The sequence below is a fragment of the Euwallacea similis genome, chromosome 4, assembly GCF_039881205.1.
Source record: "Euwallacea similis isolate ESF13 chromosome 4, ESF131.1, whole genome shotgun sequence".
NCBI lineage: Eukaryota > Metazoa > Arthropoda > Insecta > Coleoptera > Curculionidae > Euwallacea > Euwallacea similis.
In genome coordinates, this window is record NC_089612.1 from 2,693,897 (window position 1) to 2,707,722 (window position 13,826).

Genomic DNA, 13,826 nt, shown 5'->3' on the forward strand with positions numbered 1-13,826 from the left:
ATTCAACTAAAAAACAATAATAATTAATTACTTTAATTCTACTACCTCAACTTTCAGTACTTTTTAAGCATCTCATTGCAGTAAACTTTTACTGAAAACCATTTAGCTCCCTTCAAAATATCGACAATTTCCTCAAATTCACTATGTTCACCCGATAATGAGGAATCTTGAACCAACTTGATTGCAATATAACAATTTAATTCTGTGAGATCTGCCTTTAGGAGCTGCAAAGCCATTTTAACCCGGAAATAAACTTTATTTTCCAATGTGCACACATTTTCCGCGAAGCTCTCCAGAGCCGTAAAGAGCAAGTCTTGGATAAAAGGTCCATATTCCGAAACTAATTCTTGGAACATTTTGCTCGTTTCCTTGGAGAATGCAGCTATCGCAGGTTCGTGTTTATAGTACTCCATCAGCCGCAGAAGTACGTACTCAACAAAGCTTTCTTCGTGGGTGAAGGTTTGTTCCCAGTGGGTTTTAAATCTGTTCAAAAAGGATATGTCGCTTTTAACGCAGGTGCTATAGGCGTGTTTGAAGAACGTAAAAAAGGGCTCTAGTAGAGTTTTACTGTTTGTATCCCAATTGGCAGTTTTGAAGGTTTCGATTTTCCGAAAAACTTCGTTGAAATTCGGTTCGTCATTGTGAGTTAATAAATACTTTGTAACAAAGATGTATAAGGCTCTAGTATTTATAAAACTATGGTCTTCGGAGAAATAGTAGCGTTGGATTATCTCACAGCAAAACCCGTGATCAAGTTCCAAGTAAAACGAAGAGTCATAGTTTTCTATCAATTGAAGTATGTTTGACTTGATTAAAGTAGCATTGAACCCTTCACCTTCTATTCCATCCAAAAATTTCCAATAATGCTCCACAAACGCGGGCTTAAATTTATTTTGCATCTTCTCAATGGCGTTTACTAAGTCGTGAAATATATCTTTATCGTTCTTATCCACAAACTTTAAGTAGCGCAACACAAGGTTCAAAAGACTCTCTGAAGGATTTTTAAGGAAGTATTTTAGAACTCCCTGGAACAAATATTTTTTAGCAGAAACGTTTTTTTCTTTATTCACTAAAGTCTGGAACAACTCCAAGGCGGTTTGTTGGGGCTGTAGCTCCAACGCCAAATAAACAGCATGTTTCCTAACAGATACTGCTTTATTGACTAAGGATTTGAGCACCTTTAATGCATTTATTTCGCTGGTAAAGTACAACACATTGTAGAGCATTGGCAAGCTCGTCTGTAAGTAATCACCTTGGCAAAAATCATCCAACAGTGGAATTACTTTATCCTTTTCGGGGATTTTCCTAAGGGCTTTAGCGACGTTGCACTGGGTTTCATATAAAGCATTCTGAACATTATCAGTCAAATCCAACTTGGGTTTATCAGGAACGTAACTGGATATTAAGTTTAAGTACTCATTAACTGGCATTACTTGTGTTAACTTCTCTATCAGTAAACTTTTGTTTTGACTGGTGCTTTGAGGCAAAACTAGAGGCTGCACCCTTGCGATTAGTTTTTGATCCAGAGATAAATGGCTGTAGAGCTTGATAAGGGAGTAATTTAACGCTAAGCAATTTTGCTCTTGCTGTAAAATATGGTCATAATATGGGGTAAGCACGAGAGGTTCCTCTTTGGTTATGTAGGACACAAGCGGGCCAATTTGGATGCTTAGCTTTGAGGAGTAAGTGTTTATATAGTCAGTGAAAACAAATTCCAATAGAGCTTTCTGGAAATTTGTGCTTCTTGGTTTCTTTATTGCTTCAAATAAGGGATAGAAAAGAATGATGGGACCATTGGGAAGGCTGGCGCATATGGTTTTTATGGTGTTCAAAAGTTGGGTGTCACTGCACACCTGAAATGAAAATGAATAAATATCTAAAAAAACTTATGCCAGGTAGCTCTTTCTCACTACATATAGAAAATAAAATAAAAAATATTTGTGGATAATTTTAAAAGTTACAGAAACCGACGCATTTGGGATTTTTTTGAAGATATACTTCAAATAAAAGCTTTTTTTGCTGCTGGAAAGTGGAAAGTATAAGAAAAATTGCTTAATTTTCTGTGATTACTCATAATAACTAGTGAAAAAAGTATAAAAGAAGTAAACTTACCACAAACGGTTTCTGAGATTTCTTACTGTAATTATAAAGAATGTAGAACTTCAAGCAAGTGGCATCTTCAGCATTAAATTTCTCCTTAGAAAAAATATCTCTAACAATTCTTGCAATGTTACCACACTCATTTAGATCCACCCAATGTTCTTCATGTTCCAAATTGAACTTCACAAAATCCTTCAAAAGCATTGTTAGGAACTTCTTTTGCTTTTCCAAACTTTCAACACTGTCCGCATGTTTGTCCAACAACAGAACGACCTGTCGCATAATTTCCGGCTGTTTCTCAACGAAATACGTCAAATTCATGTGATTTAGCTGCATAGTTTCATGGTCTTTGATAAATTGTACCACAGCTTCATCTTCTGGTAATTGTTTTTTAAGTACAAAGTTTAAATAGCCTATACTAATATCAATACTGAGTTTCTCCCCTTTTACCCTGGAAAGCTCTACTAAATCATTTATGTGCTTCCAGAGGCCTTCAGTTGTCAGCTCAGGGTCCATGTTTCTCTTTATGGTTAATAGTAGCTGGCCGCGAGTAGCTGTATCTTCATTGCGGTGTCTGACGCAAATATATTTTAAGACTTCTTCATAATTTTTATAGTTCTTGTTCTTATGGCACAATTCAATTAACCCCATCAATAAATTGCATCTATCATAAGACTTTGAGGTTACATTTACAGTCTCTTTAACTAAAGGAAAAGCCTTGATGAAGGACATGTATTTAATGTACCCACATTGAGGTTCTTGTGCATACTTAAGTTCCGCCCATTTGAATTTTACTTCTTCAGGAAACATGGGTACAAAATCTTCTGGCAGATAGTTTAAGTAGTTTAAAACATCATCATTGTATGCTTTATTAAAAGCACTAGTGAATACTGACCAACGTTTTTTTTTAGGATATTTGCTTAGGTATGTGTGTAGTTCATGTGAAAAATAATAGTGGTTTAAATAGCTGATTTCCCCCGGGAAGAGATTGTGCAGGTACCTAGTATCAAAGTCTCTGACATCTCTAGTGATGGTTGAAATGTTAAATTTTTCAGCAATTTTACTAACATCCTTTAAAATTTCATCCTTATGCAGCTTTAAAAGCACCTTAGTGGTATGCCGGCCTACTTTCACTCTATTATCAAGATAGTGGAGAAACTCAAAGTACAAATTGGGGTAATTCCTAGGTAAATAGTTGAGGAAACTATAATTTTGGAACTTTTTACCAGTGTTTTTCTCATACTCTTCCAAATAAACTTTCATCGCATTACTGTCTTTTGCCAAAATTCTTTTCAATTGCTCCACACTTAGAGTTATAGCATGTTTTTGAAGAACACTGATTATTTTAGCAGGGGAGCAGCTAAAGAGGAACTGTTGAGCTATGAAGAGACCATATCTGAAATTGTATTTATGTTTGACTGTCATTGTGAGGATGTGTTTTAATACCTCTGTAACAGAAGGTCAAAAATCATATCCATGCGACTTTCACTTAATGCCAAAGAAAGCTTTTTTAAGACTTTCATTCTCATTGAAAAGGAAAGGTTTGGTAAGAATTCATTGACTAACTGGGAGTTGCTCAAATTTTGAAATGCCTCTTCAAAGAACCATTTTTGCTTTAGAATACGACTTGTCAAAACACCATTACCTGAAATTGCCCAAATTATCTACAGGATACACTTTGAATAGAATATATTAAAAAAACAACAGAGGAATTTGATGATGACCTCATTGGTATTTTCATCATTTTATATAGCAAAATCTGGGTGTGACGCAAAGTATCCTAATTAGCATTTTTACCTTCTTGAAGGATTTTCAAAAGTTTCTCAGTCTGCCTGGCATAAATCAACACATCCACATAAAACACTGTTTCAAGGTAGTTTCTTGGTTGGATATCCAAATGCTGGGCAAGGCTTTTTGGGTCTGTTGCATGCAACAGTTTGCTGAAGTTCTTCTTCCGTTCATTAAAATGTATGCCTTCAAGGTTGTAGAACTTAAATTTAAAGTCCGAGTCCACCTCCATGATTTCCATATCGCACTACTGAGGTAGGGTAGATAAAAATATTTAAGTACGGAGGATAATAATTGAAGAAAGGGGGGAAGTTCAATGTTCGTAAATGTGGGGTAAGAAGTTAAAAAGGAATGGAATGAATTACAAGTAGGGTTTTGGATGATATTGGAGTTGTAATTTCTTCGGCAAACGCCGGATGTAAGATTGTGCAATAGACCTGCTAAGGAAGCCGGTAAAGTCCCTGTTGCATGTAGTAGACACTCACCTCAATGTAACTGTCCAAATTATTCACACGATCGTTAGAATTGTTCAAAGTACTAACTGCGGCTTAACAAACCGAAATATTACGTCAGTTTTGAAAAAAATTTTATGTAAGCTTAAGATTAAAGGGATAATCCTGACGATTACCATCAATCATCAGTTTATCGATATCAAAATGATTCAAATTTGATATTTTTTTACAAGTTCTTTTCTGTCATTTAAATTTACCTTTAATTACATTTTTTACATGTCACTAATGACAGACCGCAGATCTTGTATTAAATATACGATGGCGGTCTGACAAGGCGATATTTTGGTCTTCTCTTGTAACCGTATAAGAAAGCGAAAAGAAATGTGTAGACTGTGCATTTGGATTCGCTTCATTACTTCATTTACTTTTATCGTCCATGACACAAGTTTTGGCAACCAACAATACACAGTCCGCGCGTATTAATTTTAAGGTATTAAATGCAGAATTGAATAAATTTGCGGACGTTTTATCGGGAAATTTAGAGACCTGATGAAATTCCAACATTGTTAATCGTTATTTAAATCGATAACATATCATAGAATCAGTCAATTTGTTTACATTTAACAGAAAACATTATTTTTACGAAAATACTATACTTAATACCCATTAAATTTAAAATGATTCCTTAATTAAACCATTGTTTTAACCAACAACCAAAAACAATTGTTAATCATCATTATCCTCTTTTCGGGCTTCAATTAATCTCTCCAATCCTATATTGAACTGCTTGACAATATCTAAAACCAACTCTATCCCAAATGGCTTCATTCCTACAATCAGCAACCACTCCAACCCAGCTAATTCCCTTTGAAGAACAAGGTCCCCTGCAGCACTTTCAGTCACAGCTTCAGTAGATAAAAACACCACCCCTACGTCCACTGTATCAAACGTATTTTCTTTCTTCTCCTGAATTTTTTTAATAAACATTTTAAAGCCTCGCACGTATTTCAGTGCGTCTGCAATAAGATTTATGTAGTTTTCGTTTAAAACTGTCTTCATTCGCGTGATTTCCGTACGTAGTTGTAATTTTGCATAATCTTGGTCAATATTGATTGGTTTGTCCATGTGCGATTCTTTCGCATTGACAGAATCATCACTGAGGGATTTTAAAGGGGGTAACGCATCGGCAACACACTCTTCGGTGTTTTTGAAACATTCATGATACTCATGTATGAAAGGTTTGTTCTCTTTCTTCATTACCTCAGCTTCCTTCTCTAATCTTTCATTGAACTGCGTGACAATCTCCAAAGCCAATTCCACTGAAATTCTCTTAGATTTTGTCAGTCTACGTTCCAACACTTCCAACTCAATTTTTAGCAACTTCAAGGCAACACTTGGAATATAAACCACTGCAGACCCAGGAGAAGAAAATATGAATTCTACGTCAAAGTTATCTTTCCCAACATTCATTACTAAAGTTCTCAGACCATGCGCGAATCTTAAGGCAACTTCCACGGAAAACATCTCAAGATTTGTCTTCATTCTTGTGACTTCTATGGCAAGTTTTAATTTCGCGTAATCTTGATTTGCACTGTCAATAGGGGATTTGGTTATTGATGAGGAGGAAGATTTGTGTTTGCTGAGGACTTCTGTTAATTTGTGGTCTATTTTAAATGAATTTATGTTAGATGTTTTAGACGATTCTTTAGTGTTTGTCAGGATTTTGTTATTTTCAATAATGTCGGCAACTTGTTGGTTCAAAGTTTTTAAACCTTCCAAAACCACTTGCAAAGAAACACTCCTGGAGTAATAGGTCTTATCCATCATAAGGCTAATTTCCTGCATAATTTGCTCCTTCAATGCAGAATCCAAATGTTCAAATTCATTATCATCATTCTCAGATTCTTCAGTTGATTCAACATCAAGTTCTTTGTGAGAATATTCAGATTTTCTGTTGTCATTATCTTCAAATGCTTCAGTTAAAGCAACGTCATGTTTTTTGTGAGCATATTTCAACTTCTTACCAGCATTATCGTCAAATACATCAGTTAAACAAACATCAGGTGTTCTGTTGGTACGTTTAGACTCACTAATGTCATTATTTTCAAATGCTTCAGTTGAATGATCGTTAGGTTTGCTGCAAGTCCTATTTTCCGAATTAGAATTATGGCCCCCTATAGAATCGCCACGGACCTCAGCTTCATTCATCTCCAGAAAATCGAATACTCTGATCGCATGTATGGAGGATGTTTGGTAATGTTTTCGAGCGGTAATGGCCTCATCAAAAGTTAAAGTGCACAATTGACACATGCTCAATTTTGTCAATTCCTCCAGATTTTGTCCAGTAGCTAAAAGAAATCGAGAAGTCAAATTTAAGATGATATTATTATTATATTTACATACCTTTTGGTTTTAAAATAACAGTGTCATGTTTCTTTTTATAGTGCTCACGTAAGGATTGTCTAGTGGACAAATGTCTTCTGCAGCTGTTACAGAACGTAGAAAGATTTCTGGAATAACATAAGGAAAGTGAGTGATTTAGCTTATCAGTGTTGGTGTAAGCATAAGATATATATTTTTTCATAAGCAATATGGTGAATGAAATTCTCTAATATATAATGAACGCCTAGTAAATAAAATTATTGTTCTATGTCAATAATGTACTTAAAGGGGTCTGTTAATCAAAAATCCTAGAATTGACATGGTATTCCAGTTTTAGTTCATTTTGTGAACAGTTACAAAACGAGGTCAATAATTAATGATGTAATTTTTTCTGCACTTACATGATAACTCTAGACGAGAAAAATTACACACAACATTTTTGTTGTCGTTTGTTGTCTACTTATATAATAATTTTCATTAGTTTATGAGTAAATATGGGCTTTAACAATTATATGTTTGGAAAATGTACAGAGTGTTAAATGGTTATTTTAAACTTCTTCTCTTTAAAACATCTTCCCAAATGAAGGAAGTAACTTTTTTCAGAAAGTGTGTAAGAACGTAACAAAAGTCGAATATACTGACAAAAGAATGTTCGGACGCACTTATATTGTATAACAAAAATCAACTAAAAAACATATATTATTCACATCAATCTAAGATCTTCATCAACAACTTGCAGGAGAAAAAAACTTACTTTAGATGTTCCATTGTCTCATAATGTTGCCTTGCCAAATTTGCAAAGGTAAAAACTTCATTGCAAACCTCACAGTAGAAGGAATTTTGATCATTGGTTGTATTAATTCCAATTCTATATGAATTTTTTTGAATCCAGGCTCTCATACGCTTAAGGTGCTTTTGTTTTCTATAGTGTTTCATAGATTTCAAATCCACTTTACAAAGGTAACAAACTGATGATGTTAATTTAGCCTTAAGCTCTTTGGCCGCCGTCTCCCTATTGCATGATAAAGAGTTCCCAGTAATACCTATTAAGTCCTGACTTTGTGCATTGTTCACATGATATTGAAAAATGTGGTCCTGCATTGGGTGTGTAATAATTTGGAAGCATACAGTACAGAAGAATTTTTCATTCCTAAAAAATATTAAAGAATATCCACAAAAAATATAAATAGCAAGGAACTTACTTTAAGTGAGCTTTTGTTGAGTAGTGTCTTTCATTTTCACGAACAAGGGGTAAATTGCAGGGAGCACAAAATATTTTCTTAGTTATATTTGGGTCGTTAGTCTACAAATGTGATAAATTCAACATAAAAGAAAGTTATAAGGTGTATAGAGCACACCCTGCATTGCAATACATACTCTAGTTCTAGATTCAATCCACAACATTATATTTGTAAAATGGTTTTTAGACTGATAATGCATTCCTCCTTTGGCGGCATGTTTTAAACAAACACTACAATAACTAGGACTTATCAATTCACTTAAATTTCTGGCAATTTTCAAAATATGAGCATCTTCGAGCCCTAAACATTTCTCAATACTTTTCAAGGGACTTTGATCACCAGAAGGCAAATCTTTAGCATTTACTGCAATGGCTTTTATTTGTTGCAAGTCAAATACTGGAACTTTGCTATAACAGTTGTCATCTTCAGAATCGTCACTGTTCTCCAATGAGTGATGGACTCCTATGTGGATTTGTAGCAATTCTTCATACTGCAATGTAAAAGTTCAAAGCAACAAGTGGCAGTTGAAAGAGAAGGGTTATCATTTTTCTACCATGTTAACTTATAGTAAGAAAGTCAGGAAGGGAAACCATTTGAAAAAAGATAAGGGAGTGGATATCTGCAGGTATGTGTTTGCAATCTTTTTAATGAATTAATCAAAATTGAAAAGATGCTTATTGAATATGGTGCTGCTTATGAGATCTTCAAGTAAAGTTTTGGAAAATTTGGAAAGGGGGATCCTGAAGCACCTGATTAACGGAACTTACCGATGCACCATCCAAATCTTTTTTGTCTAAAACGTCCATTTTTAACCAGATTCAGGTGTTCAAATCAAGGCTGGAAGATGTAATGGAGTTTGCAATTTTGTAGTAATCTTACTTGAGGGGGAATCACTCAAAACTAGTTCTTCAAGGAGGTGGAAATATGATGTGGAGAGGATGAATAAATTTAAAAACATGAAATTATTATAATTAGACAAAAATCGACTAAATATAGTTTTAATTAAAAATGTATTCATAAGAAAATGATAAAAATAACACACACACAAAAATAACTTTAATAAGAAACGAAAATAAAGAGTGGATCCCTCACAAAAAAGCTTAAGTATTTATCAAAGTATCAGTATGTCTGGAATTAATTCATCTGTTAATCAGATGTTCGATGAAAAATAGTAAATTACTTAATCAAAGACTTACGTTTACGGTTCCCCGTCTACTTTTTTTTTTCAACGATTCCTTTACGAACATGGTCGATTGTCCAGTGGCGCCGAGTTAATTTTTGTTTGAGAAGCATAAGCTTATCCAAATGAAGTAACAGTTATCTACATACATACTTTGTGCATTTTTTATCTCATGTTTTCTTTCATTCCTTGCGGCCTTGCAAAGAAAATGGAGAGTGGTGTCAAATAGGAGGTACTACCCCAGCAACGTCAAGTATTTATCTAGGTGCATTCTAGACGTGGCTACATTTAACTACTTCACAACTTATGGTCTCTTAAACTAATTTAAAACATTATCTAGGGATAGCAGTATTATCGACATTCCTCAGAGAACCCTCGTAGAATAACAACTTCCTATTGTATTACTTTATTTAACTACGTTAATGATCTTCACGTAGAAGTTAACCCGGCGCCACTGGCCAATCGGTTTGGCTCGGAAAAACATTGCTGTAAAGAATGTTGCTAATTTCACGTCGGTGAATTTTCATTATTTCTTATGTGGCCCTCAATTTGTACCCCCAAAAATGATTGAATCGTGCCCCAAAAAACGCATGCTCTTAGGAATTACCGTCTTGGGAATGTAAGTGTACCAGGCCTCCCACTCGGCTCCTTAAAAATCGTCACAAACCGCAATTTCAGCCTAACAGTCGTAGTCCTAATCCTAGAGTCCCACTGGACTGACAACAATCGAAAAGGCAACCTCAAAAAGAGCACCTTTGTGGTGGAACAAAACTCCACTTGCTTCGAAAAGGAGTCCTTTGAGGTGATCAAAGATTGTGAGCCGTGTTCCGCCTTTGAGCTGCACAGCAAAACTCTGGGAGTTTGCGTACACACTCAGTATAAAGAGGTGTTAAAGTGTGCCAATGGAGATGTGGTGACTCGGAGCTGTGACAGAGCTGCTTACTATGATGAGAGGGAGTTTTGGAGATTTGAAGGCTTTATGTTAGTCTTAAGTTTTGTTTCTACTGTGTGTGTTAGTGCTAGGAAAAAGGTGCTGAATAAAAGAATGGTGCAGCGGGTACAACGACAACTAGCTAATTGTGTGTAAGATGAATACTTTATTCATAAAAGTGTGCCTTCAGGGGGGGAAGTATTTTGTGGACATTAAGACTTTTGTGGTGATTAGTATATATAAATTAGTGGAGAAAGATAAATTGAGGTTGAATGTTTCTCTTACAGGATTGAATAAAGACTGCTTTATTGAGGTTAGTTTTGAGGATATAGATTTTGAGGTTTTATCTGAACCCCCCATATTAAGCAATTTAAGTGTGTGGCCAATAATTTTGTTAAGTGATAACTATATAATTTCAGGCCTTTGTTCAGTCTCTAGGCAAATTTGTAGGCTTAGTGATAAGGAGCATGTAAAGAAATTATTGGGTTTCCGGGAGGCCTGTTTAGTTGCATGTGCAGAGACATCAATGTGGACTAAATTTTGTGAAATTGACATCATTCTTATGGTGAACAATATTTTAACTTTTAAAGGGAATGTATTTCACATGCCCAAAGATGTACTAAGGTATGAAAATCACTTAAGTCAGCCTGTACGAATACACAACATCTACAAGTTGGCTAGGAACAATAAAAATGACCAAGGCATTAAAAGCTCAGTTCCCCGCCATGAGCTTGAGGTGCCTCATGATTATGCAGAGGGCCCATATGTCACATTGGCAGATTTAATTTTGTATCCCTGCTTTACAATCATCTTCCAATATTTCCAGTACAATACCTTGTCAGTTAAAGCCAATTTGCCCCTAACTATTGAGTGGTTAAACCAAATTAGGCAGCAATATGTCTTACCCAAATTTCATGTACATTTCAGTAAATTATTCAATAAAACAATAATCATCCCCGAAGTCGCTAATGTAAGTCTCTATAAAGCAGATCCAGTCCACATGGTCTCGGCCAAACACCACACTAAACAATATAAAATTGAGTCTGCTTTAAATCTAATTAAGCCCCTTGAGGAGTGCATTGTAAATCATTTTCATCCTGTAGGTTTTAACAATAATTCATTTAATTGGAATGCTATTCCTTTGTCTGCAAACCCTCAAGGAGGGGCCTTGCCTGCTTCTAGGGCAGACAGAAAGTGTGAGCAATTGGAGAATTTAATTAAAGCCGCCTTAGAGGTTGTTGGAGAAAAAAATTACCGAATAGTTGATTTTTGCAGTGGAAGCGGACATATGGGGATACTTATTGCGTTAGTGTTACCCCAGTGTCAAGTGATTTTAGTGGAAAACAAAGAAAGATCTTTGGCCAGAGCCAGAAATACAATCTCCCAGCTTAAACTCACCAACGTCATAGTAGTGCAGTCAAACTTGGACTACTTCACTGGGGATTTTAATTTGGGTATGTCGTTGCATGCCTGCGGTTTAGCCACAGACCTGGTAATTCAACATTGCATTAAGAACAAGGCGGATTTCATTTGTTGCCCCTGTTGCTATGGGGGCATCAGAGATTGCCATGAAGTCTCATATCCAAGGAGTCAAAGCTTCAAAAAGTGTTTTCTCAGTAAAGAAGATTATTATTTCAACTTAGCGCATGCTGCTGATCAGACGCATCAGCAAGAGAATATTAAGACTAAGCAGGGTTACTTTTGCATGGATGTTATCGATAGTGACAGAAGATTGTTTGCAGAAGAGTGCGGGTACAAGATTCATTTGGGCAAGCTGCAACCAGTGACTTGTACTAATAAGAATAATTTGTTAGTTGGCCAGTTTGTAGGGACGTTGGAGTGATACATTTTGTATTCGTTATAAAAAAGGGTAATATAGGTATTGTTTTTTTAAAAACCAATTGGAGTATAATTTTGAGCGATGTTTAGAGGTTTAAAACCAATTCAGACAGAGTCGCTGGAAAGTCGGAAAACTGGTGAATGAATTTTTTAAACTGGAATCATCAAAATTTAGAGCTCTGAAGCTTCGAGTGCAATCCAGTTTGGGAAAGTTAATTTTCAACTCACCAGCTAACCTGAATTAATTCAATTGATAGCTCAATTATTTTAATCGATTTATTTGATGAGGTGTATATCATTCAAAAGCCAGAATTCCTCGATAAAGGCGGCATGTATTCAAGTCCTTGACAATATGGTGGATGAAAGTTGTAGAAAATTATTTCTAAATGTGTTTTAATCGTTTTGTTAAATACTGGAAGTGATAATTTTCTAGAAATTTACTAAAATGAATTCACAGAGGTCCATATAGATAGTATATGGGGCAGAATGTGTGGAAAATGGCTATGTTTACCATTCAAATAATGCACTTTGAATCTTCATGCAATCAATCATCCTTAAGTCCCAAATTGCCTCATACATTACAGGCGTTAGTTTTGAGTTTTATGTTCTACAAGCTGAAATCACCAATTTTACACTCATCTCTGCCTAAGGTGCAATTTGTCCCCTTATTTGGTCTAAGATCAAGTGGCTTTTAAAGGCTGCAGACACTTAAAATGTGACAAGATCCCAAAGTTTCCCACCAAACTCATCTCGTTAGATTGTTTGCTGAAGATTTATCGAAAATAGTCAAATAATTGAATCCGAGCTTCATCTACACACTGGGCCGAATTTTTCTATTGGGCCAGTGCGCCTCGTGGGTAAATGGACTGCCTATAGGCGCGCTTAGTCGTTTGCCGCTCCTCGTGGCGCTAATACGAAATACAAACCGGGAAAAAGCGTGTTTTAGTACGGTTTCAAAGGACAATATTTCTTGTATAATTAACTAATAATTACCCCGGCAATGATAGGATTAGGTGATACAGGCGACTGCAACATTAAGGGTGATGATGAACCGTTAGTCGCAACCTCAGGGACTTCTGATGACTGAGGGACGTCTCGAAGATGGACCGAAAAAGTGCGCGTTTCAGTGATTTGACTTGAGAGTGGTGGATTTCAAAATTTTGAAAGGAAAAATGCTTTTTGGAATTATTTTTCTGAGGTAAGTTTGGAATAACATCAGCAGACTTACCATCGGGGAGACCTCGGTCCTAAGCAATTTCACACCTGTCCGGATTAGGTCAAACAATTTAAAAGTGTAACAAACCTCGGTGTGTAGGATTACCGGTGTCTGAAACTAAATTATTATGCGCCATTTCATTCTTAAAATCTCGTAGGTAGTCGAAGTTGAACGTATTATTTGCTTGAACGATCGGCACCCAGCAGCTGGTTTTTAAGCCCACAATTACTGCTCCCATTACACGTTTCTTTTTAGTTCGTGCAGGGGTGGCAAAACTCTTTTTGTCCAACATCTAGATTAAGCTGAAAAGCCCAAATTAGCCATTCATCTGCGTTTTTAACTGACATCTCGGTAAACAGAATGTATTATGAACTAAATCATGGTGCCTTTGTGCGTGGATCTCAGGATATTTATACTTTTGACACATATTTAGTCGAAACCGATAGAATACGCCTGCTAGACACGACGACACCATTCTTCCGCGCTCTGGGAGTCTTTTGTGATGGCCAGCAGGAAAATTTAAATAGGGGTTTATTAAATAAATTCATAAATCATACGCGGCCCAAAGAGGCTACCAAGTCGTATCCGAGAGCCAAAGATAGAACGTCGATTAAATTGGGAATAAGCGACTGCAGTTGATTCGGGAATTTGTCAAATCATCCAAGTAAATGCAACGGGGCGCACCTCCTCAAATTCG

The 13,826-nt window shown here is 35.9% G+C and overlaps 5 protein-coding genes across 8 annotated transcripts in view; 3 read left to right on the forward strand and 2 right to left on the reverse strand.

Annotated features, from left to right (window-relative positions):
- The window catches only part of LOC136408276 (uncharacterized), a 27,523-nt gene continuing 13,697 nt past the window's right edge, over positions 1–13,826 (reverse strand). For 2 of the 3 annotated variants that reach the window (XM_066389164.1, XM_066389161.1), the window contains exons 2-5: positions 3,898–4,138; positions 3,547–3,745; positions 2,113–3,496; positions 1–1,853 (exon numbers count right to left, since the gene is read on the reverse strand). In XM_066389164.1, the coding sequence (XP_066245261.1) occupies positions 54–1,853; positions 2,113–3,496; positions 3,547–3,745; positions 3,898–4,129 (3,615 nt within the window). In that variant the 5' untranslated portion in view covers positions 4,130–4,138 and the 3' untranslated portion in view covers positions 1–53. Of the gene's footprint in view, positions 1,854–2,112; positions 3,497–3,546; positions 3,746–3,897; positions 4,139–4,373; positions 4,476–13,826 lie in introns of those variants that run through there. The other variant, XM_066389162.1, reaches the window with a different exon arrangement.
- On the reverse strand, positions 4,967–8,975 carry LOC136408277 (uncharacterized). 2 transcript variants are annotated; one of them, XM_066389166.1, is made up of 7 exons: positions 8,731–8,975; positions 8,100–8,453; positions 7,925–8,025; positions 7,477–7,872; positions 6,744–6,850; positions 6,365–6,688; positions 4,967–6,304 (listed from the first exon to the last, which is right to left on the reverse strand). In XM_066389166.1, the coding sequence occupies exons 1-7, from the start codon at positions 8,767–8,769 to the stop codon at positions 5,067–5,069; spliced, it is 2,559 nt and encodes an 852-aa protein (XP_066245263.1). In that variant the 5' UTR covers positions 8,770–8,975; the 3' UTR covers positions 4,967–5,066. The 2 variants fall into 2 exon arrangements, with proteins under 2 accessions (XP_066245263.1, XP_066245262.1); XM_066389165.1 differs by having other exon boundaries at positions 4,967–6,688.
- On the forward strand, positions 9,664–10,391 carry JTBR (jumping translocation breakpoint protein JTBR). The gene is made up of 2 exons (XM_066389181.1): positions 9,664–9,762; positions 9,822–10,391. The coding sequence occupies exons 1-2, from the start codon at positions 9,707–9,709 to the stop codon at positions 10,228–10,230; spliced, it is 465 nt and encodes a 154-aa protein (XP_066245278.1). The 5' UTR covers positions 9,664–9,706; the 3' UTR covers positions 10,231–10,391.
- Positions 10,232–11,967, forward strand: LOC136408281 (glutathione S-transferase C-terminal domain-containing protein homolog). The gene has a single exon (XM_066389171.1). The coding sequence runs from the start codon at positions 10,232–10,234 to the stop codon at positions 11,915–11,917; it is 1,686 nt and encodes a 561-aa protein (XP_066245268.1). The 3' UTR covers positions 11,918–11,967.
- Positions 12,811–13,826, forward strand: part of loh (lonely heart) — a 46,083-nt gene continuing 45,067 nt past the window's right edge. The window contains exon 1 of the mRNA XM_066389168.1: positions 12,811–13,111. Coding sequence (XP_066245265.1) covers positions 13,086–13,111 — 26 coding nt within the window. The 5' untranslated portion in view covers positions 12,811–13,085. The remainder of the gene's footprint in view (positions 13,112–13,826) is intronic.

Bases quoted from the DNA above. Each gene is read 5' to 3' on its own strand.
- LOC136408277 (XM_066389165.1), bottom strand. From the start codon at position 8,769: ATGGACGTTTTAGACAAAAAAGATTTGGATGGTGCATCG. The intron at 8,026-8,099 runs GTATGTATTGCA...TCACATTTGTAG, and splicing joins GGATTGAATCTAGAACTAGA to ACTAACGACCCAAATATAAC. The intron at 7,873-7,924 runs GTAAGTTCCTTG...AATATTTTTTAG, and splicing joins TCAACAAAAGCTCACTTAAA to GAATGAAAAATTCTTCTGTA.
- JTBR (XM_066389181.1), top strand. From the start codon at position 9,707: ATGATTGAATCGTGCCCCAAAAAACGCATGCTCTTAGGAATTACCGTC. The intron at 9,763-9,821 runs GTAAGTGTACCA...CCGCAATTTCAG, and splicing joins GGAATTACCGTCTTGGGAAT to CCTAACAGTCGTAGTCCTAA.
- LOC136408281 (XM_066389171.1), top strand. From the start codon at position 10,232: ATGAATACTTTATTCATAAAAGTGTGCCTTCAGGGGGGGAAGTATTTT.